The sequence below is a fragment of the Lepidochelys kempii genome, chromosome 5 (assembly GCF_965140265.1).
Source record: "Lepidochelys kempii isolate rLepKem1 chromosome 5, rLepKem1.hap2, whole genome shotgun sequence".
Classification (NCBI taxonomy): Eukaryota; Metazoa; Chordata; order Testudines; family Cheloniidae; genus Lepidochelys; species Lepidochelys kempii.
This window is the reverse complement of record NC_133260.1, coordinates 29,219,871-29,246,345: the sequence shown is the minus strand read 5'-3', so window position 1 is coordinate 29,246,345 and position 26,475 is coordinate 29,219,871. Positions and strand designations below refer to the sequence as shown.

The 26,475-nt window shown below is 42.5% G+C and overlaps 1 protein-coding gene across 1 annotated transcript in view; it reads right to left on the bottom strand.

The window, feature by feature from the left end:
• Positions 1–1,221: 1,221 nt before the first annotated feature.
• The window catches only part of C7 (complement C7), a 36,644-nt gene continuing 11,390 nt past the window's right edge, over positions 1,222–26,475 (bottom strand). Inside the window, exons 8-18 of the mRNA XM_073343845.1 lie at positions 21,966–22,209; positions 21,097–21,210; positions 17,801–17,967; positions 16,727–16,955; positions 15,028–15,199; positions 14,510–14,597; positions 13,295–13,427; positions 11,120–11,311; positions 9,971–10,067; positions 4,430–4,614; positions 1,222–2,733 (exon numbers count right to left, since the gene is read on the bottom strand). Of these exons, the coding sequence (XP_073199946.1) occupies positions 2,546–2,733; positions 4,430–4,614; positions 9,971–10,067; positions 11,120–11,311; positions 13,295–13,427; positions 14,510–14,597; positions 15,028–15,199; positions 16,727–16,955; positions 17,801–17,967; positions 21,097–21,210; positions 21,966–22,209 (1,809 nt within the window). The 3' untranslated portion in view covers positions 1,222–2,545. The remainder of the gene's footprint in view (positions 2,734–4,429; positions 4,615–9,970; positions 10,068–11,119; positions 11,312–13,294; positions 13,428–14,509; positions 14,598–15,027; positions 15,200–16,726; positions 16,956–17,800; positions 17,968–21,096; positions 21,211–21,965; positions 22,210–26,475) is intronic.

Below are 26,475 nucleotides of genomic sequence, written 5' to 3'. Positions count from 1 at the left end.
ACAACAAACAAACAGGCATCATAGTTCAGTAACATGGCTATAGCATGGATAGTTCCTGTCTAAAACTGGTCAGGGGACCTTAATACACCTTAATAGACCTTGACAAGGACTTAAATTCTCATAGACTATTTCCCAGAGCCCACCAGGCTCCCCCGACCCCGGGGGAATGCGGGGGCTCAGGGCTTCAGCTCTGCGGAGAGGGGGGGCTCTCAGGGCTTCAGCACCTGGGGGGGGCATTGACGCTGTGAAACCGACTCACAGCCCCCTAGTGGGCTGCAGACTCCCCGGTTCAGAACCATAACAGCATCAGGCTGGAGACAATGTTTGAAAATATTTACCAGAGCTCTGCTCCAGAGAGCTCTAGCTGAATTTAAGCCCTGCCCTTGGCTTAGTAAAATGTTCTGTGTAGACATGCCTTTTAATTGTTCCAGGGATTCTCTTTGGGCCTGTTTACGCTACAAAAGGTACCATGCTATGATACCTTATTATGACACAGTTGTGCTTTAGAGCCTGTGTGGAAGGAAAAAAACTTGTCATAACACTGTGCTCTGACACAGGACATTTGCAAGTTGGTCAGGTCCTTATTGTTGCACACTGGCCAGCACAGGTTGGAGCATCAGATTCATAGATTTTACGGCCAGAAGGGACTATGAGACTGATCTCCTGCAATACACAGGCCATAGAATTTGATCCAGTTAAAGGCTAGAACATGGTTGTTAAATGTGGTTCAAACTCAAACAGATCAAATAACTAATTTAAAGAGAGGGCTCATGTGAGTAAGCAATACTCAGCTTGAGTGAGGACTGCCGAATCTGGCTCTTTATGCTTGGGATGCGGAAACGTGACAACACTTTGCTAGCCAACAAAATAAGTTATTGTGTAAGAGCAGCTTTAGTGGTGAGCCAGGATGTCCAAGGGTCAAATGATAAATGTAGGAGAATCGTTCCAGGGGAAAGAAACCTCACTGCACAAATAAGCATGTCCAGAGCTTTAAGTTTGCTTCTGAAGCTAGGGCACTTCTGTGAAAATATGTGAGCTGGCCAAGTATTGAGAGGCCTAATATGCAAATAAGTGCCAGAGGAAGATTTCAGAATTCTCATTTCCAGTACTACCACAGAATGGACCTTTTCAGGCTGAGTTAGGGTTTATGCAGGTCAATCATACAAATAAGTCAATAGTCATTATATGGAGAAATGACGGGACCTGTTATCTTTGATAGGCATTTAATGATACATATAAATCCATTGCTTTAAAAATGTACAAGTTTCACAGTTTTATCCCACTCATTTTATCATCCATTCTGCTACTCGGCCCCCTGCCCATGTCCTTGTTTTGATCTAAGAGTAACCACGAGGGAAGAAAAGAGGGGGATTTTCAAACACAGGTACCTAAATTGCACTTGCAGCATATGTGTGTATACCTGCAAACATGCCATTGCATGCATAAAACAGATAGGTGCGTGTTGCCTGTTTGCAGAGTTTAGGTTCACAAGCTGTGGTGTGCAAGACACCACCTTTATTGGACAGCCTCCTTCCTTAAGAAGTTGCCCCAAAGTACCTCCAAGGAGACTGAGTGCAGTTTTTCTCCATTTCTATTAGAAGACACCTCCCCAAAGCAAACTACCTTGAGAAAATTTTCCTTTGAAAACAGATTTTGCTAGATACTTTTCCATACGTAAATTCATATTTTGCAAATATACAAATGCATTTTGGCAAGTTCCATTTAGCTGCCTATGTTTGAAAGTTTAGCTCTCAATGAAAGTTAGGATAATGTGCAATATATGGTTATATTTCTATTAAGCAGAATTGAGTACAAGAAGCTACAGTATATTAATTCTTTTCATTATTTTAAGCTGTCTTCATTATTAGTGCACATTGCTTTGACTTATAAATGCTTCAGGCTCAGTGATAGGTACAGTACTGTGCATGCAGTGTGCTTAATTGAATAAGGCAAAATGGTAATAAAGTTACTTCATTAAAAGGGAATAATCATATCTCTTATTGCATTAATAGGACATTCTTTCCCCTGGTTTCTACACAGGGAAGCTATCCAGTCCAATCAGTGTATGTGTGCACTTGTGGGTTGTTGGGTTTTTTTTCAAATTAATTTACATGCTTTAGATACTTAAATCAATCACTCTTTATAAATAGCATCTTGGTATTTGCAGATTTAGACTGAGTCTACAATTGTTCCATGCGCCTGCAGGATGTAGGATCAAGGCCGATTCTGGAACATTTTTAACCCAGAGGGAAATGTAAAGCAGACTTGCCAATTCCATGTAGACCTATAGCCCTTATTTTAGCTTCAATGGAACTGTTCAAGCTGAGTAAGGACTGTGGGCCCTGATTCAAAGCCCAATGAGGCTAATGAAAAGACCCTCATGGATTTCAGTGGGCTTCATGTCAGGCCCTACATTGGGTAGAATAAGGTTTTATGTACATAGAAAAGAAAAAACAAACTCAAAGGCTCTTTTAAGCATGACCTGCCCAACTATTGACATTTTGACATATCCCATGGCAATAAGCAAAATGAACCATAAAATATCTTATTTACTCTGTACATCACAGGGTCTTATGCTGACAGGAGTGACAATCTCCCCCCGGCACTTCAGGAGACCAGCCTCACATTCAGTCATTGTCCTACTGGTGACTTTCCCGTTCACTTCAATGCAAATGCTTATTCCTCCCTCGTCGCATTGCCCAGCTTCTCGGCACACACATCTGTTGGTTTGAGCTTAAAAAAACACACATACCCCAATATTAGTATCTCATCCACTGAAAGAAAAACAGACTCATACCTGCCTCGCTGTCAGAAATTGTCCCATTAACTGAGCAATTTGTAGGAGCTCCTGCTCCTGGTCAGATGTTAATCAATATTCAGGGTCGGTGGAGAAACTACAAACACATTCAAACAGCAATTCTATTGCAACAGAAATCATAAGTGTGTATTGGGGCTGCTGCTAGTCTGAGCAGTACTTGCTGAGGATGACTGAGAGTACAGCACTCTCCTACTCATTTGAAATTACTGCTTGAAAAAAATCTTAGCATGATTTATTATTTATCTGATGGACAAGAGGCTTAAAAAACATATAAGATGACAGGTCCCTGCACCAGAGAGTAACAAGCTAAGGCACTGATCCTGCAAACTCTATATATGTGTATAATTTTACTAATAAGTAATCTCACTGATGTCAATGGATCGGCTCACATAAGTAAATGTATGCATATTTATATGCAAATGTATGCATAAGCGTTCACAGAATCAGGGCCTAAATAGCAACATACAAACAATAAGGGATATGAGATTTCTTTTCCATTTGTGTGTTGTTTTTTTAGGTTTAACCTTAGTCCACAGTTGTCCTTATTTAAGGCTTAGTTATTTTGACTATTTGTTTAATCTTTGCCTGATTTCTTCCCTTTCTATTTTAATGCTTTTTACCTATTTTCTGTTCTTCAAAACAGTGTTTGCTAAGGATCACTGCTTGAACCCACTAGACAAGAGATAAAAATATGTTTTTGATAGTTTTATTATAAGAAATATAATAACAACTAGTATGTATGTCGGGATCTCAAAGCACTTAACAAACACTAATTCTGGTCACCCTAGGTCAAAAGAGACGTAACAGAAACAGGGGACATTCAGAGACCAGTGATAAGAATAATAGGGGCCTGGAAGAACTTCTAACTGATGACAGATTGAAAAGATTGGGACTGTTTACTTTAGAAAAGAGAGTATAATGTATGAGAGCATAGACCAGGCACTTCTCTTCACCTTTTCTCAGAATGAAGGAACAAGGGGATGTTCAATGAAACTGAAAGGCAACAATTTTTGAACCAAGGAAAGGAAGTATTTTTTCCACATAATATGTAATTAGCCACTGAATTTATTGCCACAAGATAACATTGAGGGCAAGCGCTCAGCGGGATGCAGAAAAGGATTGGACATTGCCATGGATAGTGACAACATCCAGAGTTAAGATGAGCAAGGATTTAATAACAAACACCAGGGTGAAATCGTGGCCCCATTGAAGTCAATGGGAGTTTTGCCCTTTACTTCAGTGCAGTCAAGATTTCACCCCAAAGGTTCTAGAAGGGATATCAAATTTCATGCTCCAACCTCTAATTAATGGGAGTTAGCAAGAAACTTTCCCTATTATTCCACAATTACTCCCTACAGGCTTTTTTCCAGCATAGAAGCATATGGTCGCTGTCAGAGCACGGCACAGGACTAGATGGGCCTCAGCTCTGATTCAGGAGGGCAATTCCTATGTTCCTAACACCTTTGGAAGGTAGGTAGGAATTATTATATCTATTTTACAAATGGGTAAATGGAGGCACATCAAGCCAGGAGCAAAGTCATGGCTAGTGTGCCTTTTATTCACAGGCAGCTTCTCCTAATTTACCCACATTAACTGTGGGGACTCTCTTACCATCACATGTTTCCCACAAATGACATAAGCCACAAGGTTTTGCAGCTGCAGCAGGCATTTTGCAGTTTTCTTCACTGGTCAAAGAGTATTTTCTGCCCATACACTCAAGAACGTACATCTTACACACAGTTAAGGCCATGTTTCTCTTGCTTCTCTCATCTGTGGCACAGACATCCAGAGACGGTCTGAAAAGAAAAGCAGAAATCACATCATTTACTTCTGCTTTATTTTGGTACCTCTTAAAAAGGGGGGAGAAAGTGTCATATTCTGATCTCACATACATTGGTGCATCCCCAATGACTTCAGTGAAGGTTTCAGAGTAACAGCCGTGTTAGTCTGTATTCGCAAAAAGAAAAGGAGTACTTGTGGCACCTTAGAGACTAACCAATTTATTTGAGCATAAGCTTTCGTGAGCTACAGCTCACTTCATCGGATGCATACCGTGGAAACTGCAGCAGACTTTATATATACACAGAGAATATGAAACAATACCTCCTCCCACCCCACTGTCCTGCTGGTAATAGCTTATCTAAAGTGATCATCAGGTGGGCCATTTCCAGCACAAATCCAGGTTTTCTCACCCTCCACCCCCCCACACAAATTCACTCTCCTGCTGGTGATAGCTTACTCATGGCTTACACCCAGGTAAGTGAGATCAGAATTAGGCTCTCTCTCTCTCTTCATCACAGGTATGCTGTGCCTAACTTAAGACCTTTATCTGCCCTTTGAAGTCTCTGTGAATTTTTCCACTGATTTCAATTGGAGCATGCTTTAGTCTTTAGGCCCAGATCCACCAATGTATTTAGGCATCTAAACCCCAGATTTAAATGCCTAAATATCAGTTGTAGGCATCACTGCTATCCACACCCTCTTGACAGCTAAACTCAGTTGCTTCTACCATTTGCTATTTTAAAAACACATAGTAGACTTAGTGTATTGCCTTATTTGTCTGAAAATAACAAATTTCAACACCTGATTTTTACAATATTTACAAAAATGTGTATACAAGGCTGTTTAATTTAGCTGAAAAGAAAAGACTAAGGGGAAGATCCTAACTCACTGATCTGCCTGCTTTGTAATGCTTCAGCAATCCAAAGCAAGTGAAAAGCTGATTGAACCAGCTGGTAAGGGATTTCCCCAGGGCAAGGATATACCAGGGGAAGGGATGTGGCTGAAACATGCTGCACACCGGCAATCCCCTTGTTGCAAAATAGCCCTTTGGGAATGGCTGCAGCCAGGCATAATTTAGGGCCTCCTTGGAGACAGAATATTAGGATGCATATGGAATGGGATGAATGATAATATGGAGAATAATATATTGCCATTATATAAATCAATGGTACACCTTCAACTAGAACACAATGCACAGTGCTGGTCACCCCTTTTCAAAAAGGAGTTTGCAGAGTTTGGAGGGGGTTCAGAAAAGGGTGACAAGTATGAGTAGGGATAAGGAAAAAACTGTCATAGGAAGAGTGATTGAAAAGACTGGGATTGTTCACTGTAGAAAGGAGATGAATAAGAGGTGACATGATAAATGTCTATAAAATAAAGAATGGTCTAGGGAAGGTAGATTGGGAACTTCTGTGCTTCCTGTTCTCTAACAGAAGAACAAGGGGACATTAAATGAAACTGAAAGGTGAGAAAATCAAAACTTATAAAAGGAAATAGAATCATAGAAATATACCACTGGAAAGGACCTCGATAGGTCATCTAATCCAGTCCCCTGCACTGAGGCAGGAATAAGTATCATCTCAACTATCCCTGACAGTTGTTTGTTTAACTTGTTCTTAAAAACCTCCAATGATGGCGATTCCACAACCTACCTAGGTAATTTGATCCAGGGCTTAACTACCCTGACAGTTAGGAAGTTTTTCCTAATGTCTAACCTGAATATCCCACCCATGTAGCATCCAGACCCACCCAAATCTGAGCAGGGGTGTCGTGCTGCCACAGCAGCCCGGAGCATGACTCGGGCACTTGAAATCCAGGATGGAGCGCAGGCGGGGCCAGACCCCCGAATTCACAAGCTGGGAGTGGGTGAGACGTCCCAGACAGGGAGTGGGCCTCCTGGAGGCAGATCTGTGTGGGGCTAGCACTGGGGCCGGAGCGGAGTGAAGCCAGGCCAGACGCCAAGATGCATGACTGGGCTGGGCGCTGGAGACCGGAGCAGCAGCATGCAGTGCAGGAAGCACGGGCACACAGATGCACCGGCAGGACAGAGGGACATGGCCGGCTGGGCGGCCAGACAGACACCAAGCTGGGGTCAGCGGGGTGGGTGGAGCTTGAGCCCTGGTGAGACCCGCCCCTCCACCCCATGGGCGTGCCCCGCACCCTGTGTGCCCCGGGCAGCCTTGTCTTCTGATGCCTGCTGAGCGGTAAGGGCTGGCTGGAGGGGGTAGGGGAAGGTGGGCCCCCAGATTCCTCCTGCCCCCACCCCGCAACTCCGATCCCTCCTGCACCCCAGTCTCATCATCCCTGTGCCCCCAGCTCCAGGCTCTGCTATGCCCCCAAGTTCTGCCACCTCACCCCTGTCCTGTACCCCCCGGGTCCTGCCCTGTCCCTTTCCCCCAACTACGGCCCTTGGCCTCTGCCCTCCCCTGTCCAGCCCCTCCCTTGCCCCACTTTTCCCTCCCCGCTCTGGATAAACTTTCTCTCTTCCCAAGATGGTCAGGCTCAGGGAATCTGTTTCCCTGCCTGGGTACCCTGCGGGGCTGGGCTGGGGGTAGCCTTCGGACTCTGCTCAACTGAAGTGGGGGGGTCAGTTCCTATTATCCTCCCTCTGCCCTAAGGAATGTGAAGAATTTCAGCCTGAAGGGGGGAACCTCTTTTACCCCAGCAGCTACCCACACTGGAGCATGGGGGTGGGGTTGTGGGCCCATGCACATGCCCAGCTCGGCAGGTGAAGCCCTGTGTTTGGGGGCACCAGGGCTAGGAAGAGGATATGGCATCGGGGGAGAAGCTGAGCTAGCACAGTCTGTCATTGCCCGCCCACTGGAAGGTCAGGGCTCACCCAAATTTCCACTCCTAGCTACACCACTGTGGTCTACTCTAGAGTAATTAATTAGATTCACAGTGACTAGAGTGGTGGCTGAGCGGCCGTTGCCCAGTATTCTGCTGTATTTCTCTTTTCTAGTCTTCTGGGATCTCTCCCACCCTCCACAATTTCTCCATTAATGGCTCAGAGATCTTTTCTTATATTTTTAATTAGACTGTGGAATTCAGTGTCACGTGATGTCAAAGAGGGATTAGACATTTGTATGGATAACAAGATTATAGTTTTGGAAGGATATTAAACCTTCTGCTTCAGGGTTGAAACCAATGTCTAGCTATTGGGGATTAGGATAAAACTCTCATGTGGAGCAGATTATCTCACATCTGCCTCCTGTGGGGTTTTTCACTTTCCTACCTCTGATGCTGACCACTGTCAGAGACAGGGCAGTGGACTAGATAGACCATGGGGTCTGACCCACTGGAGCAATTCCTATGTAATCTGTCATTGCTCCCACATTTCCTCAGCTGGGCTGAGTGGAGGCTGAGTTGTCTCCGGAGCAAACTAAGGTACTACCAGGCTCAGAGTAAGAGAACAAACTCAAGTTATATCCTTTAATCCCTACATGGCAGTACACTAAATCTCAACTGACTAGATGCCTATTCCATCTAATCTTCTTTAATAATTGATTTATTCTCTCTGCTAAAATGTTGGGGTGGGCTGGGTTTTCTTTCTTTCTTTCTTTCTTTCTTTCTTTCTTTCTTTCTTTCTTTCTTTCTTTCTTTCTTTCTTTCTTTCTTTCTTTCTTTCTTTTTCTTTCTTTCTTTTTAGAAATAGTGAACTGTTTACTTACTTTTCTGCCACTTTGAACAAAATGTGTTAAAGGCTAAAAAGAACTATAAACCATGAGCCAAATCCAGACCTTTGCATAAGTGGCTGCAACACTACTGACTTCCAAGACTACATTGCTTACACGGGGCACAGTTTAACAGAGCGTTACACGTTGTTTATCTTAGGCACTGAGAAGGCCCCCATCACCATAGTATCTGAGCACCTCCTAATCTGTAATGTATTTATCCTCAATATTCCCCTGTGAGGTAGAGCAGCACTATTATCCCCCTTTTACAGATGGGGAATTGGGCACAGAGACTAAGGGTCAGACTAAAGGTATTTAAGCATCTCAAGATAGAGTTAGGTGCCTAATGGGATTCTCAAAAGCAAGGTGCCTATCTATATCTTTAGGTGCCTAAACGTCTTTAAAAATCAATCCCTAAGTGACTTACTGAGGGTCACACTGGAAGTTTGGATTTAAAGCCATGTCCTAGGCTGCTGCCCTAACCACATGGCCATCCTGCCTCATAGCACAGTGATGAATCAGACCTACTAAAACTGAATGAGGCCCATTAACTTTAATTAATTTTCAGACATTCAAAATGTGCTAGTTAGAGCTTGTGTTGGCTAGGTGGCATTTGCAAAAATGCCTGAGTGACTTCGGAGCACAACTTCCATTGACAAGTCCCAGTGATGTTAAGTCACTTAGAACACTGAAAATCCTCTCCTTGATCCCATTGAATAGAATCTTTTTCCCTGAGCCACTCCACCACAGTCATGAGGACTATTCATGTCATTAGTAATTGCTCACCAATAAGGAGCATACAGTCTAGCCCTGGGGCCAGATTCTCAAGAGTTCAGCTCCCATTTAGGCATCTAAACAAGGGCCCGATTCTCAAAAGTGCTCAGCCCCCAGTGGCTCCCACTGTGATGAACATGGCCAGATTTCAAGAGCTCACAACCAAAGTGCTCAGCTATTATGAAAATCTCACCCCGACTGTGGGTGCAGATCAATTTTGAAAATCCAACTTTTACTGCCTGGTGGGGTCCCGGACACTCTTCTGTTTTCTCAAATTAAAAAAATAAATAAATCCGTGGTTGAGCCATTTGATTTCAAGCACAATAAAGGCCAATCCAAACCACAGCACCATTTGTCCCATTGGTAAAGTGACCCAGAGACTCAAAGCACCAAATAAATGAACAATAAACTCAAGCCAGACTTCACATTATGAGGTGCAAAAAGGTGAGTTTAAGCACTCTGCTGGTGTCACAGACTGCCTCTTCAAATTGCTGTGTAAATGGGAGCTCAGATTATTGCACCTCTCCTAGTTCTCCGGTCTCTCAGAAGAACCACCTGCTTTATTGCACATGTTTATTACTTGGAGAATTTATGTCCCAGGAGGACTTGGCTCTTACTCTTCCTTGATCTTATAAATATCCAGAATAGCATTTTATCTTTCCTTCCCTCCCCCATTTCACAGATCAAGTGGAGCTGAAATTATCCCTTTACCTTCAGCCGTTTACCTAAGTTCCATCACTGCTAATGCCCACTGACAGGTAAGTGAAGAACAGGGATTGATTGAACGGTAATGTAAACAAAGCACAATGACTTTCCCTGGTATAAGTAAAGCTGTCTAATTTGTCATGGACTGAAATCCTGAGAAATTTAATTTGTCTTGAATGAAGTGAGAAAGTTATTGTCAATGTCAGGCTGGACTTACCCACACTCATAGGGCATTTTACATACACATTTTGACTGTTGCACTTTCTCCCATGGCTGACATTTAGGTTCTGTCAGTTCTGGTTTCACGCTGGGTACTAAAGTGAAAGAACACAGACAAAACCATTACAGATCAGAAAAATGAAGGCTATTAAATGGCAACCGTGGAATTATCCCCCTGGTTGCATTAAAAAGGTACTGGATTATTATACAATGCCATAAAATTACAGCCTGCTTGTAATTAAAATTATGTACTGTGTAGATGGAATTAACAGAATTTAAAAATGTAATACACTCTGTAGCTAGTGCAATTGCTGAATGATGCTTTAGCTTTGGGCCCAGAGTCAGCCAGGGTAGGGGGGGAGGACAGATGTGAGTACTGTATGTGATTGTGGGATACTGAGACCACAGCCTATCATGCTGATCAATATTGTCTCGTTGTTTCCTTTTCCTCCCCCATCAGTCTGTCTGTATTGATCTTTTGTCTCTTGCCTTCTACTTAATGCATGCTCTTCTGGGCAGGGACTGTCTTTTTGTCCTTTGTTTGTGCAGTGCCTAGCACAATGATTATCCTGGTGATAATACAAATAAATAATAATAATTAATATGCAAGTGCTGTCTACAATCTAAAATTCCACTTCCCACTTTACAGTAACTATTTCTACTGTACTGATCAGCACTGAATAATAGTTAGCAATGTTGACATCTACTTTACTGGGTTTCATCTACACTAGGTTTCAGAGTAAAAGCTCATCTGATGTGAATGGTGGAAGTTCAATATAGTCTTCGGACACCTGAGGTGAACATCACAGCAGCAGCAACTCCATCAGCATGGGCAAGGGTGCAGCACATTTTATGGCATGAGTAACTGTGGCACACTTAGGGAACAATACATATATAATACCTAGCTCTTCGATATCACTTCCCATCAGTAGATCTCAAAGTGCCTCACAAAGGAGCTAACCCATTTTACAGATGAGGAAACTGAGGCACAGAAAGGGAAGGGACTTGACCAAAGTCACCCAGGAGGCCAGGGGCAGAGCCATGAATTGAGCTCAGATCTCCTGCAGCTAGTTCCATCCATTAGGAAGCACTGCCTCTGTAATCACTGCTAGGATTTCATTCAGACCCAATTACTGCAGTGGCTTACCTCTTCTCTTGCACTGGATATCCTTCATATCAGGAGACCACTTGAGGCTGGGCTCACACAGAATGAGAGATGACCCTTCCAAGTGCATGCCATCTGGACAGGACAGAGTCACCTTCTCTCCAATCTCATATGAAGGTTTCCATGGCTCTCCTCTCATATCCTCCACCAGGACAGGTAAGACACAAGCTATTTCTAAGGAATGAAGATAGCAAAAGGGAGAATGGTCACTTTGGATGAGCTATTACCAGCAGGATACTGAGTTTGTGTGTGTGGTTTTTGGGAGGGGGGTGAGGGGGTGAGAGAACCTGGATTTGTGCAGGAGGTGGCCCAACTTTATTATCATGCACATTGTGTAAAGAGTTGTCACTTTGGATCGGCTATCACCAGCAGGAGGGTGAATTTGTGTGGGAGGGTGGAGGGTGAGAAAACCTGGATTTGTGCTGGAAATGGCCCACCTGATGATCACTTTAGATAAGCTATTACCAGCTGGACAATGGGGTGGGAGGAGGTATTTTTTCATATTCTCTGTGTATATATAAAGTCTGCTGCAGTTTCCACGGCATACATGTGATGAAGTGAGCTGTAGCTCACGAAAGCTCATGCTCAAATAAATTGGTTAGTCTCTAAGGTGCCACAAGTACTCCTTTTCTTTTAGCAAAAGGAATGGTGACTGTAATTTGTTCAGAAAGTTGTCACACATTTCTTGTCCTGTCTTAAATTCTTTGAGTCTACTGTCCATGTTTAGAGCAAAACTCAGCTCTTATTCCTCTAGGAAGACACCAATTGTGTTAGTACAGAATATTAACCTATTTGTTAAACATTTGCTATGTGCTTGGGGCTGTTCCAGAGACCAAGACAATCCCAGCCCCCAGGGCTTACAATCTAGTCTGCACTGGGATCTCCCAGGAGAAACTGCCCTGGTATAAACCTCTACTAAGGGCTTGCACTGATGCAATTACACCAGTGTCCTACGCCCCAGTATAGACAAGGCCCAATTAAGACACCCTGAGAGACCCAGAAGAAGATGTTAAAGCTTTTTTTTGTAGAGAGAGCAACTGACTGCCTGGGCTAATGTTTGTGGACAATACAAAAGAAGTGAGTCTTTAGAGTGATTGAAATGAGGAAAGGGTAGAAGCCTGACCCTGCAACTGGGAGGATAACTCCATGCATGTCATAGAAGAAGGCAAAAAGACAGGAATGGGAGGCCATGAAGTGGACATTAAGGCTGGCATGGGTGGTAGAAGGAAGATGGGATCTGGATCTAGACCAAGCTGCTTTCCATCTAGAAAGATACCAATCTATCTGATACACCATTTTAATAGGTGACTCACAAATGAAAAATAAAAAAGATCTAATCACTCTGGGCAGCGGGGCAGGAAGTGAGAAGAGAATGTTGAAGACATAAACTAACAAACATTTCTTTATAGGTCCCACAGAGTTCACTGGCTGAGTTTTGGATTCACTATGTTGTCAGAACAGCTACTGGAGAACTTTGCTGTAGCCAGGAGCTTCCCATAGGACCCCAAGTAAGTTGTGGCATTATTATTATACACAGAGATATTTTTTTATCAGCAAATAATGGTAATGCTTGGTCATAGGCTCAGGGCTAAGTTGATCACCAAATGTGAGGCTCTCAGAAATGAATTCGCCATCCACTCCAAGTTCTATTAGCTAGGACCCTGGAGAGTTTTCATTTCCTAAAGAGAATTAAGCAGGGATTATTCAATATATTACGAGGGTATATTTCAGTCAACTTTCTGCTGCAGCAGGACAAGAGTATGGAGCGCCTCAATCCTATATACATTGAATAGCATTGCAATTATTTTACCTAAGATTAAAATCATCAGGGCTAGCAATCCTCTGACTTCAGGGGGGTCAGGAAGAAATTTACCCCTGCAGTATACCTTTGGCCTGGTTTTCTGGTTCAATTTTTGCCTTCCTTACAACTAGACCAAATGGACCAGTTGTCCATTCTATTATAGCAATTTCTATATTCAAAGAAAGAAAAAGCAATTTAAGTCTGATTCTAGTTTGAGAATTGGAAGACTACAGCTGTCTACATCCCCCCTCTGCCCTTTCCTCTATTTTTGAAAAATAGATGTGGGGAAAAGTTTCACTGGGATTCAAAAGTCAACTTTCAATTGTACTTTGCAGTGAAAATCAATTTAAACATACTCTTGCATTGGGGATATGCAATGAGCCACTTTAAACCTTCCCCACATTTAGCCACAGGATCACCAACAAGAGAATAACCGTCTCTGCAGGCGTAAACAACACTTTTCCCGACAGGATATGAGGAATCGGCATTCTGAAAGGAAATAAATAGGGGAAGCTTTGAATTTGAAACAATGAATGTGTAATTACCACTAAAAATATCAAACTCTTTTTTGGTTTCTAAGAAATCTGACTGAATTAACCGAGCAAATACAATTCCATGGTTTGCAGGATTTTACCTTTATCTTCTGAGATAAACTAATACATGCAGGGTGATAACCAGTGACTGGAAAAATAAATGGCAAAATACATGTTAGGGTACAATCCCTCAAGCCTTATTCATTTAGGTAGACCCAGTGGAGTAAGGGTTTTCAGGGTCAGGCCATTAGATTTTAGATTTTTTTAACTGATTCCTAGTTAATTTGAGGGAAGGATGTTTCTTGCACATTTCTCCAAAACATACAGTATTGCTATAGTGTTAGTTATTTCTCAAAGCAACCAAAAGGGTGCTAGGCACCTCACAGTGTGGTTAAGACATAATCTCTGGTCCAAGGAATTTACAAGATCTCTTGTTACTCCTTATTAAATCATGTCTGATATTAGGCCCAATCCTACCGCTGCAGGCAGTTGGATCCCTGAGCATGTGCGGAGTCCTAGTGGGGACAAAAAGAGTGTGTTCCAGTAGTTAGGGCACTTGACTTGGAGTCAGGAGACCTGGATTCTATTCCTAGTTCTACCACCAATTTGCTGTGTAACATTGGGCAGCTCACTTCACCTCTCTGTGCCTCTTTCCCATCCTGCCCTTTGTCTATCTTGTCTATTTTAAATGTTCAGCTCTTTGAGGCATGGACTCTCTTACTATGTGTTTGTACATTGCCTAGCACAACAGGGGCCCTGATCTCTGTTGGAGACTCTGGGCATTGCGGGTAATAAAAAGGGGAGTAAAGGTGGTGTGGGGGGAGAGTTACAAATAAGTAAAATAAGTCTTGGCTAACTTCTTGTAAACTTAATCCAGGAGGAACATGCTAAAGAGATTTTCATACATCATCATATTAATTGATCAAGACTAATACATGGTTGTAGGGAATTACTATGAGTATATTAACTGCAGCTCTAGTACTGCAGCTCGAAACTGAGCATAGATTACGTAATAAAGAGAACTTTTTTATAACCTACTTGAACAAATCCATTTTCCAAGAGTGGGGGAGGTGAGCAGAATTCTGTGGGGATTATGGACACATCAAAGCAGTGTGGTTCAATCAAACTGTAAAGCAAAAATTTTAAGATTGTGATTATTTTTACTAAGTTAAAGAGGGTTTTTTAGTCATTCTTTCTTCTAAAATACTGCCCTTCTCACAGAAGCCCCTTTTCAGGGCCAGTCTGTGTTCCTTTAAGCCATGATCAAACTAAACTCATATATCATGTGTTTTTGAGAAAGCATGTGAAGACTAGAGTAAAGTTAAGCTCATAGGCTTCACCCTTTTTTCCAGATCCACTTCACATCTAGATCACAGCTCCTGAATTTCATTTTGTTTCATGCTTGAACAAACACAAAAACTTGATCCTTTGGTTTAGCCAAAGCCACTGATTTTCTGTGACAGTCCAACAAATTACAAGTCGCTTTGAGTCAAAATCATAAATCGCCCCAGATCTCCCACTTGCATTCGTGCTCAAGGTGTTTCCAATCCACTTACCGAAAATGTTGCAACTCCTCATCCTCACACTGTCTGCTTTCAAACTGTTCTCCAATGCAGGATATCCCACCGCCACTAGGTGGTGGATTATTGCAGGTTCGACTCCTTGACTTCCTTTCTCCTGAGCAAGGGCTCCAGGAGGACCAGCAACTCCACCTTCCATCAATGACTCCTGTGTAATGTTAGAGTGAGACTTTACATTATAGGAATATGTAGGAAATTCTATTGTCCTCTTAGTAGCTGCTAGTATCTTAAAAGCAGGAAACAACAGTCAGAGCTAATGATGATAATGAGCTGAATCCAAGATCTCACTATTATGGACCTGAGACTTTTCTTGCTTATATTGCTTTTATACTGGTGTAATTCTGTGGAGTCATTGCTGATTTATACCAGAATGAGTAAATAGAAATATAGGGCCATACTACAACTGGACAAAAAAACTGAATGTGTTCCTGTTTCACAGAATGTGAAATGGACCCATTGTTCATTTTTGTTCATTTATTCCAAAAATGTTATTGAAATGGTTATTGAACTCTTTCATTTACCTGCATAGCAAAAAGAATAATTATGAAACTCAGTTTGTCAGGAGAAGACCAGCATAATATTAGTCACTGGTGCTCTTTGAATCCAAATTTTTATTCAGGTTTAGATTAGTTAAAATAAGCCCATGCAATCCAATACTGATCTCTATGCTCTTATTCCCTCCCTGCACACATACTCCTCTCACAGATCTGATCCCTCCTTGCATCACCACTAGAACAGTTGTTCCCTTTTCTCTACTCATCAGTGGCATTTCATGCATCACGGACACAAGTAATGTAGAAGCCTAGGTTATTGGCAAATTTGAAAAAAAGCAGTTTGATCTAGTGGATTGAGTACTATACTTTGAGCCATGAATTCATAAATGCTAATCCTGGCTTTGTACGTAACCTTGGACAAGTCAACTTTCAAGCTAGATGCCTAAAGTAAGGTACTTAAATAATCAGAGAGGCACATGACACAAACTCTATTTTTTTCAATAGTACTTATGGGTGCTCGATATCTCTGAAAACTGGGCAATAGTTTAGATGCTTAAATGTGCACTTAAGTGTCTAAGTTTGGTTACCTTCCCCAGACCTGAAGAAGAACTCTGTGAAGCTCAAAAGCTTGTCTCTCACCAACAGAAGTTAGTCCAATAAAAGATATCACCTCACCTACCTTGTCTCTCTCATATTCTCGGACCAACACTGTTACGACAACATGGTAAACAATGTGTTTAGGCACCCAAGTTTGAAAATTCTGGCCTTGATCTTTTTGCATCTCAGTTTTTCTATTTGTAAAATGGGGATAATAGAATCAGAGAAGCCAGAGATGGAAAAGATCTATTAATTCATCTAGTCCATTTGCTTGCCAATGCAGGACTGCTCTCACTGTTACTAGTATTATCCACAATACTTAAAGAAAATACTTGGAAAATGTAAAGTGCTGTATACAAATGTTAAGCAGAGACCCAGAGTCTAACAGAGAGGAATAGTCCCCATACTCATTTAACCTCTGTCCCCTGGCAGCCTGATGCCCTCAAAAATCCACTTGACTTCTACAAGTTGCTGGTGCCCAATATCAGCTGCACATTCAACCTGCACAATAGCACTGATGATATCATTGCAAGCAGAAAAGTATGCTTTAAACTTTTGAAATCTCAAAACAAATGCAAACTTACCTGGTTGATCTTGTACAAGAGTTCCGAGTTCACAAGCTGCTCCAAACGTATAAGGTTTGCAGAAACACAGGCACTGAGTTCCTACTATGGCAGGTTCGCCACCATTTTGACATGGCCGACATTTGCAGGGATCGTTCTCACTCAGATACTCTTCAATGGCTAGTTTCAGGTAATGCCTTTTAACTGAGGCACAGGTCACTTCTTTTACCAGCTCGTACAACGGTGTTAGCTAAATGCAATAAACAGATACTTAAATTTAAAAACTACATATTTTAAGGGCTCACAGTTTAATAACACATTGGTCCTGTACGATACTTGGAGATGTATATGGTGTGGACAATTTTGCAAAGAAGGAAAACTCTTCATCTGTCATTAGTAGGAAAGATCAAGTAAGGACTTATCTACGCTCAAAACCAACTTTGTGAGACATTTGTTAAAGTCACTTGCAGCTCAGATGTATTCAACACAGTTCAGCCATGGCTGTGTGGATTGGGGCTAAATAATGCCATGCCGTGCCATGCTCAAAAACTAGGCACTAGCAAAGTCTCTATGTGAGCTTCCCAGTCCAAGAAGTTGTATATTTTAAACAACTGTAAGGTCAGTTTCATTCTATAATGATTAAGAAGATAAAAAATAATTCTTTGTGCTTCAATTCCACAAAATCTACACTTCCAGAGCTCACATTAAATCCCAAACTCATTGACAGAATTCATCCTTTTCATTTGACACTGTGCTCCAATATTTGGGCCCTGAGATCTAAGCAGATGGACCCCTGTGCTTATGCAAAGCCGTAGTGAAATTACTGGGGCTCTGCACAGGGGCAGTGTCTACTTGTACAAAATTCAATGCAGGATCAGAACCTTGATTTTGTAAAACTGCCAGTCATTACCGTACATTTCTCAGTCTGCTTTGCCTGTGCACATTTTTCTGATTTTAATTTTTTAAAAACAATCTGGATACAAAACTATTGCCATTTACAACTGGTGCTGATTAACCCCTATAGCTTAGTCATGTCCCCACTTCAGATAAACCCACCTCTCAGGGCTGTTTTAGGAAAATAGTACCAAGTCTTACCTTTTGTTTAATTACTCTGGGATAGTATTTCACTGATCGAGCCCAGAAGGAATATCTTTCACTATTTCCAGCAGGATTATTCAAATCTAGATAAGCAAGGCCAGCAACAGCCGCTGGATTTCCTCCCTCTACATAGGGATCACCTCTAATCTGATTCTGACTGGTTCCTACACATTCAGGAATGAGAAATACAGAACAGCAGATTGGTATGTTTTCATGTAGCAATAGAAATTCCACAATATAACGCAAATACTTGTGCGAGCAATTAAAGGGACATCAGTAGAGAATTTAAGTAATATAGCACATGTATTCTAGAATGGAAATGGCAGGCCAAATCTTGAAATGGTGTTTCCCAACCGTGGGAGGACCTGACTAGGGCAGAAGTACAGATAGGGAAAGCAGCATGGCTCTGGAATCATTCCAACTCCTTACAACAGAAATGCTGTTGTGAGTAAAGAAGGTGTGCATCTTTTAGAAACCCACCTTTATTCCCTGCTCCTGCAGTGGATCTTAATGCAGATGACCACTGGAGCAGCTCAGGAAGCAGCTTACCAGCCCAAGCTTTGTGTGTCTGCTCTTGTAACACACAGTTCAGCTCTGCAAGCGTGTGTCTATTGCCCCATAGAACCAACAATGGAGGTTCCTCACCCTGAGCTTCAGGTGGTCTCCTGGTGAGGAGAGGAGTTTTCACATAACAAGTGAAAAACAAAAATGAATACAAATAGAAAGCAGACAAGAGTGAACAGGAGGAGTATGATGAGGAACTGGAGAGGGGAGAAGGGACAGAAAAAAATAATTATTTTAGGCCTGGATCCACCAAGGGACTTAGCCATTGCAGTGCTGAAGACCGCAACACCTAACTTTTAGGCACCTAGAAAATCACAGGAACAACATTGCAATTCACAAAGCCTGAGTTAGGTGCCCTGAACAATGCATGAGGAGAGACAGGCACCTAAGAATGCAATCCACAATGCCAGCATGCTAAGCAGGGAGCCTCCTAAGCCAGCCAATGGGAGATGCTGACAAAAGGGATGTGTGCTAAGCCCTGCCCCTGTCACGGAGGTAGGCATCTAAGTCCAGGCTGCAGGGAGGCTCCTAGCTAGCAGTTCATGAATAGGAGTTCCTCTCCTGGAGTCAGGTGATTTAGATACCTAAGTCATTGCTTGTAAGAAACACTCCACACAAAATGGGAGGAGGTGGAAGTGGTGCTGATGGTGCCCAATGGGCTAGAAGTTATAAGGTTGGCACCCCCTCACCATTCCTCTTATTCCCCACCAGATTTTGAGTGGAACCCACTCTGGTGGGCAGCCAGGATCATGCCTACCAGATTGGATCCCATGGTGAGATAGGCACTTCTCTGCCTACCTTCCCCCACTTTGTAAATCACTCTGGGGCAACAGGTAGATTTCCAGATGCCTAGAGTAAGGCAGTAGTGCACCCAGAGGCACCTATGGAACTGGTAGAGTAGAAGTTTAGTGCCAAGTGAGATAAGCACCTGCAGGACTAGGTGGCAGCCAAACAGAAGGTTTGTTGATCACATTGGTGCATACAACTGGGACTTAGTCTTCTAAGTACCTTTGTGGATCTGGGTCATGCAACTGTGAATGAGTACGGCTTAAGGGATGTGGAAGAGAGGCTATCCACCAATCTACCACAAGATGGGCTCTAATCAAGTCAGGCTGGGAACAGCTGTCATAAAATCATAGATACGTAGGGCTGGAAGGGACCTTGAGAAAACATCTAGTCCAGCCCCCTGCGCTGAAACAAGACCATGTAAACCTAGGCCATCCCAAAGAGGTGTTTGTCCAACCTGCTCTTAAACACTTCCCGTGACAAGACTTCCACACCCTCCTTTGGAAACCTATTCCAGAGCTTAACTGCTCTTATAGTTAGAATTTTTGTCCTAATATCTAACCTAAATCCTCCTTGCTGGAGATAAAGCCAATTACTTCTTGTCCTAGCTTCAGTCCTCTTTATAACAGACCTTAACATATTTGAAGACTGTTATCAGGTGCCCCCCTCTCTCTGTCTTCTTTTCTCAAGACTAAATAAGCCCAGGGGTTTTTAACCTGTCCTCACAGGTCTGGTTTTCTAAACCTTTATCATTTTTGTTGCTCTCCTCTGGACTTTCTCCAATTTGTCCACATCTTTCCTGAAGTGTGGCACCCAAAACTGGACACAGTTCTCCAGATGAGGACTCATCATTGCCAAGTAGAGAGGGTAAATTACCCCCCATGTCTTACATAAAAAACTCCTGTTAATACACCCCAGAATATTAGCCTTTTTCACAACTGCATCACACTGTTGGCTCATTTTCAATTTGTGATCCACTAGAACCCCCAGATCCTTTTCACCGAACCAATTATTCCCCATTTTGCATTTTTGCATTTGATTTTTCCTTCCAAATGCAGTAGTTGGCACTGGGCTTTATTGAATTTCATCTTGTTGATTTTAGACCAATTCTCCAATTTGTCAAGATCATGTTGAATTCTCATCCTGTCCTTCAAAGTGCTTGTGAACCCTCTTAGCTTGGTTTTTATAAGCATACTTTCACAAGACATTAATGAAAATATTAACTGGACAGGACCCAGGACTACCCCTGCATGATCCCAGTAGATGGGTCTCCCACCTTTTATATGAACCATTGATATCTCCACTTTGAGTATGGGCTTTCAACCAGTTTTGCACCCACCTTGTAGTAAGGTAATCTAGACCATATGTGAACATCTTGTGGGACTGTGTCAAAAGCCTTATTAAAATCAAGGTATATCATATCTACTGCTTCTCCCCTATCCAATAGGCCAGTAAACCTGTCAAAGAAGGAAATTAGGTTGGGGGGGTATGATTTGTTCTTGACAAATCCATGTTGGCTATTACCCTATTATCCTGTCCTGAGAGATGCTGAGCACTTGCCATTCCTACTGGAACTCAGCAACTGCCAGCTTTGGCCTAGTGACCAAAGGGATGAGAGGGACTGGTCTGCATTTGTTTTTTCTGATCATTCCACCAACTTGCACAATATTTTGACAATTTTGATACCTTTTCCAAGTTCCTCAAATGTTAACCCTTTAATATCTGAAATCTCGATTATGTCACCAGACATGCATCATTTACAATGAAAACTCAGTACTCCTTATCTGAAACCTGTTTGTGCAAATATGTTCCCTGTAATTCCATTCAGATAGTCAGGGTTCTACTATATCCAAAAAGCCCTTCTGTTTTATTGATCTCCCACACGTAACCAGTTCTGACATATCCCACAATGCAAGAAATCTCTGTGCCATGGAATCATTTACCTGAAGAGGATTTTAACAGCTCATCCAGTTTTGAGCAAGTAGTCTTTTTCTTTTTTACGATAAGTAAGTTCCAACCTGATGATGTACATTTGTACATGTCTGTAATACTCAAACCTGGAAAGAAATAGATCCAGTTACCTTCACAGTAGGCTGAAAATTAATTTCTGCTTTTGGATTCATGTGTGAGGCTCCCATTGACTGAGGGCCCACGTTAGGTATAGAACAACTGCAACATTTTCTTGAAGGAGGGGACAACTACAAAGCAGATCCCATGCTAAGGGTTACCAGTAACCAGTAGCTATCCAAAGGCAACGCCTAAGGATACTGGCAGAAAGCTGAATGATGTATTTGCCTGATATTTTATTTCCTTTTTTCTTATTTATCCTTTTTCTCACCCCCACCTCTGCCCTTCCAGCAGTGGTTGTGTCTTTGAGAATCACCATATGTGCAGTTTTGCCCTTTGCTTTATTTTTATTTTGTTTTGCCTTCGCTAGAGACGGACTTTAATCACACCTTGTATCCAAACACCTCTGAACTTTGAGGCTGTTCAAAAGCCAAACCAGGACTGGGATCCAAATTTTTCAAATAGCCCTTTCGATTTATAATGTGTGGAACCAAATGTATAACAGGCTGAACCCCAAATCCAAATCTCTCTGAATGTTGAGTATTCAACACCCAGATCAGGATCCAAAGATAGTGGCTTCAGCCCACCTCTAGTTTATTATAGATAAGGAGAGTCTATGGCGACTGACTGGTGAGAAAGCAGTCTCTTTATTTTTGTTTTATTTGTTAGCTGAGAGGATCTACGGAGGAGTTTCTTCACTTGTTCATTCTTTTGGTTCATTATAACAAATGCTCCAGTACTCTACCTTCTGCTTTGATTTTTTCAGTATCCATATAAAAGAGAACTTTGTAATGTCCTCCCAGAGATCCAGAGTGCAGGAAGTGAGTACCAAAATGTTCAATTAATCTTCGGTATGCACTATATTCATAGACAGCAGGAAGGTTGGCAAGCTCTTTCCAGAATGGCTCCGTAAGAGTGAGAAATTCTGGGTTGTTATTAATGAATTGAGCAACTTCCACATCATTCTCAACAACCATGAAGTGATTACTCTAAGAGGATGAAAATAAATTAGTCATACAGCTATTTAAAAATGGAATGGATTCTGCCAATCAGCTCATCAGGATCCTGTACTTGCTAGTGGACAATAGTTTCTACAACTGTTCAGTATGTTACCTCTGCATTCTGATTCACTCCTGTCCTCAGTACTTATCATTTATGTATGGCTCTTGTGATAAGGTGGTCTGTTTCTTTAAGAGACTGGATTTTTGTTTTGTTTTGTTTTTCCCTTTAAAGTTCTCTTCTTCCTCCTGTAGTGGGGTTGCCTGTTTTGTGTGATAGGACCGTTTGAGTGAACGTGATATGAATAGTGTGGGAGGTAGACAAAATCACTATTTTTTTTTCTTTTTAATGACTGCAGCATTCTTTCTGCACTCTCTACCTCCCAAAAAAGCTTCAAAAGGACAAATAGGCAAATACATAGTCCTGTGTAAAAGTTAATGGTGGTTGCCAGGCATTAGGTGCCTGGAAGAGCCTGATTAACGAGCCCTGCTGGAGACAGAGGTACTGCAGTTTAGTAAAAGGGAAACTGAGACACCAGAAAATTCTCTTTTCTTAGAATCTTGACTGGTCTGGAGCACCCTTTTCTTTATAAGTACCCCACTCACTCTTGTCTTTGTGACAGCTTCTCAGACACATGCCCACAATAAATATGGTCTTCTCGGGTTTTCTTCCAGTTAAAAAATAAGCATTATTTTGAACTTATTTACTGTTAGTCTTAACATATAGATTCATAGATATTTAGGTCAGAAGGGACCATTATGATCATCTAGTCTGACCTCCTGCACAACGCAGGCCACAGAATTTCACCCACCACTCCTGCAAAAAACCTCACACCTATATCTGACCCGTGCCCCATGCTACAGAGGAAGGTGAAAAACCTCCAGGGCCTCTTCCAATCTGCCCTAGAGGAAAATTTCTTCCCGACCCCAAATATGGCGATCAGCTAAACCGTGAGCATATGGGCAAGATTCATCAGCCAGATACTACAGAAAATTCTTTCCTGGGTAACTCGGATCCCACCCCATCTAATATCCCATCACAGGCCATTGGGCCTATATACCATGAATATTTAATTACCAAAACCATGTTATCCCATCATACCATCTCCTCCATAAACTTATCGAGTTTAATCTTAAAGCCAGATAGATCTTTTGCCCCCACTGCTTCCCTTGGAAGGCTATTCCAAAACTTCACTCCTCTGATGGTTAGAAACCTTCGTCTAATTTCAAGTCTAAACTTCCTGGTGGCCAGTTTATATTCATTTGTTCTTGTGTCCGCATTGGTACTGAGCTTAAATAATTCCTCTCCCTCTCCAGTATTTATCCTTCTGATATATTTATAGAGAGCAATCATATCTCCCCTCAACCTTCTTTTAGTTAGGCTAAACAAGCCAAGCTCCTTGAGTCAAAATGAGACAAAATGGGGAAGAGATGGCCAGCCCTCTGTGGAGATAGAGGTGGTTAGGGACTATTTAGAAAAGCTGGATGTGCACAAGTCCATGGGGCCGGACGAGTTGCATCCGAGAGTGCTGAAGGAATTGGCGGCTGTGATTGCAGAGCCATTGGCCATTATCTTTGAAAACTCGAGGCGAACCGGGGAAGTCCCGGATGACTGGAAAAAGGCTAATGTAATCTTTAAAAAAGGGAAGAAGGAGGATCCTGGGAACTACAGGCCAGTCAGCCTCACCTCAGTCCCTGGAAAAATCATGGAGCAGGTCCTCAAAGAATCAATTCTGAAGCACTTGCATGAGAGGAAAGTGATCAGGAACAGCCAGCATGGATTCACCAAGGGAAGGTCATGCCTGACTAATCTAATCGCCTTTTATGATGAGATTACTGGTTCTGTGGATGAAGGCAAAGCAGTGGATGTATTGTTTCTTGACTTTAGCAAAGCTTTTGACACAGTCTCCCACAGTATTCTTGTCAGCAAGTTAAGGAAGTATGGCATGAATGAATGCACTATAAGGTGGGTAGAAAGCTGGCTAGATTGTCGGGCTCAACGGGTAGTGATCAATGGCTCCATGTCTAGTTGGCAGCCAGTATCAAGTGGAGTGCCCCAAGGGTCGGTCCTGGGACCAGTTTTGTTCAATATCTTCATAAATGATCTGGAGGATGGTGTGGATTGCACTCTCAGCAAATTTGCGGATGATACTAAACTGGGAGGAGTGGTAGATACGCTGGAGGGCAGGGATAGGATACAGAAGGACCTAGACAAATTGGAGGATTGGGCCAAAAGAAATCTGACGAGGTTCAATAAGGATAAGTGCAGGGTCCTGCACTTAGGACGGAAGAACCCAATGCACAGCTACAGACTAGGGACCGAATGGCTAGGCAGCAGTTCTGCGGAAAAGGACCTAGGGGTGACAGTGGACGAGAAGCTCGATATGAGTCAGCAGTGTGCCCTTGTTGCCAAGAAGGCCAATGGCATTTTGGGATGTATAAGTAGGGGCATAGCGAGCAGATCGAGGGACGTGATCGTTCCCCTCTATTTGACATTGGTGAGGCCTCATCTGGAGTACTGTGTCCAGTTTTGGGCCCCACACTACAAGAAGGATGTGGAGAAATTGGAGAGAGTCCAGCGAAGGGCAACAAAAATGATTAGGGGTCTGGAACACATGACTTATGAGGAGAGGCTGAGGGAGCTGGGATTGTTTAGCCTGCAGAAGAGAAGAATGAGGGGGGATTTGATAGCTGCTTTCAACTACCTGAAAGGGGGTTCCAAAGAGGATGGCTCTAGACTGTTCTCAATGGTAGCAGATGACAGAACAAGGAGTAATGGTCTCAAGTTGCAGTGGGGGAGGTTTAGATTGGATATGAGGAAAAACTTTTTCACTAAGAGGGTGGTGAAACTCTGGAATGCGTTACCTAGGGAGGTGGTAGAATCTCCTTCCTTAGAGGTTTTTAAGGTCAGGCTTGACAAAGCCCTGGCTGGGATGATTTAACTGGGAATTGGTCCTGCTTCGAGCAGGGGGTTGGACTAGATGACCTTCTGGGGTCCCTTCCAACCCTGATATTCTATGATTCTATGATTCTATGAGTCTCCTTTCATAGGACAAGTTTTCCATTCCTTGGCTCATCCTAGTAGCCCTTCTCTGTACCTGTTCCAGTTTGAATTCATCCTTCTTAAACATGGGCGACCAGAACTGCACACAGTATTCCAGGTGAGGTCTCACCAGTGCCTTGTATAACGGTACTAAAACCTCCTTATCCCTACTGGAAATACCTCTCCTGATGCATCCCAAGACCGCATTAGCTTTTTTCACGGCCACATCACATTGGCAGCTCATAGTCATCCTATGATCAACCAATACTCCAAGGTCCTTTTCCTCCTCCGTTACTTCTAATTGATGTGTCCCTAGCTTATAACTAAAATTCTTGTTATTAATCCCTAAATGCATGACCTTACACTTCTCACTATTAAATTTCATCCTATTACTATTACTCCAGTTTACAAGGTCATCCAGATCCTCCTGCAGGATATCCCTGTCCTTCTCTAAATTGACAATACCTCCCAGCTTTGTATCATCCACAAACTTTATTAGCACACTTCCACTTTTTGTGCCAAGGTCAGTAATAAAAAGATTAAATAAGATTGGTGCCAAAACCGATCCTTGAGGAACTCCACTGGTAACCTCCCTCCAGCCTGACAGTTCTCCTCTCAGTATGACCCGTTGTAGTCTCCCCTTTAACCAATTCCTTATCCACCTTTCAATTTTCCTATTGACCCCCATCTTATCCAATTTAACTGATAATTCCCCATGTGGCACGGTATCAAACGCCTTACTAAAATCTAGGTAAATTAGATCCACTACATTTCCTTTGTCTAAAAAATCTGTTACTTTCTCAAAGAAGGTTTCAGAGTAACAGACGTGTTAGTCTGTATTCGCAAAAAGAAAAGGAGTACTTGTGGCACCTTAGAGACTAACCAATTTATATGAGCATAAGCTTTCGTGAGCTACAGCTCACTTCATCGGATGCATACTGTGGAAAGCACAGAAGATCTTTTTATACACACAAACCATGAAAAAATGGGTGTTTACCACCACAAAAGGTTTTCTTTCCCCCCATACCTCCCCCTCCCCCACACCCCACACCAGTAGGAGAGTGGGGTGTGGAGGGAAAGAAAACCTTTTGTAGTGGTAAACACCCATTTTTTCATGGTTTTTGTGTATAAAAAGATCTTCTGTACTTTCCACAGTATGCATCCGATGAAGTGAGCTGTAGCTCACGAAAGCTTATGCTCAAATAAATTGGTTA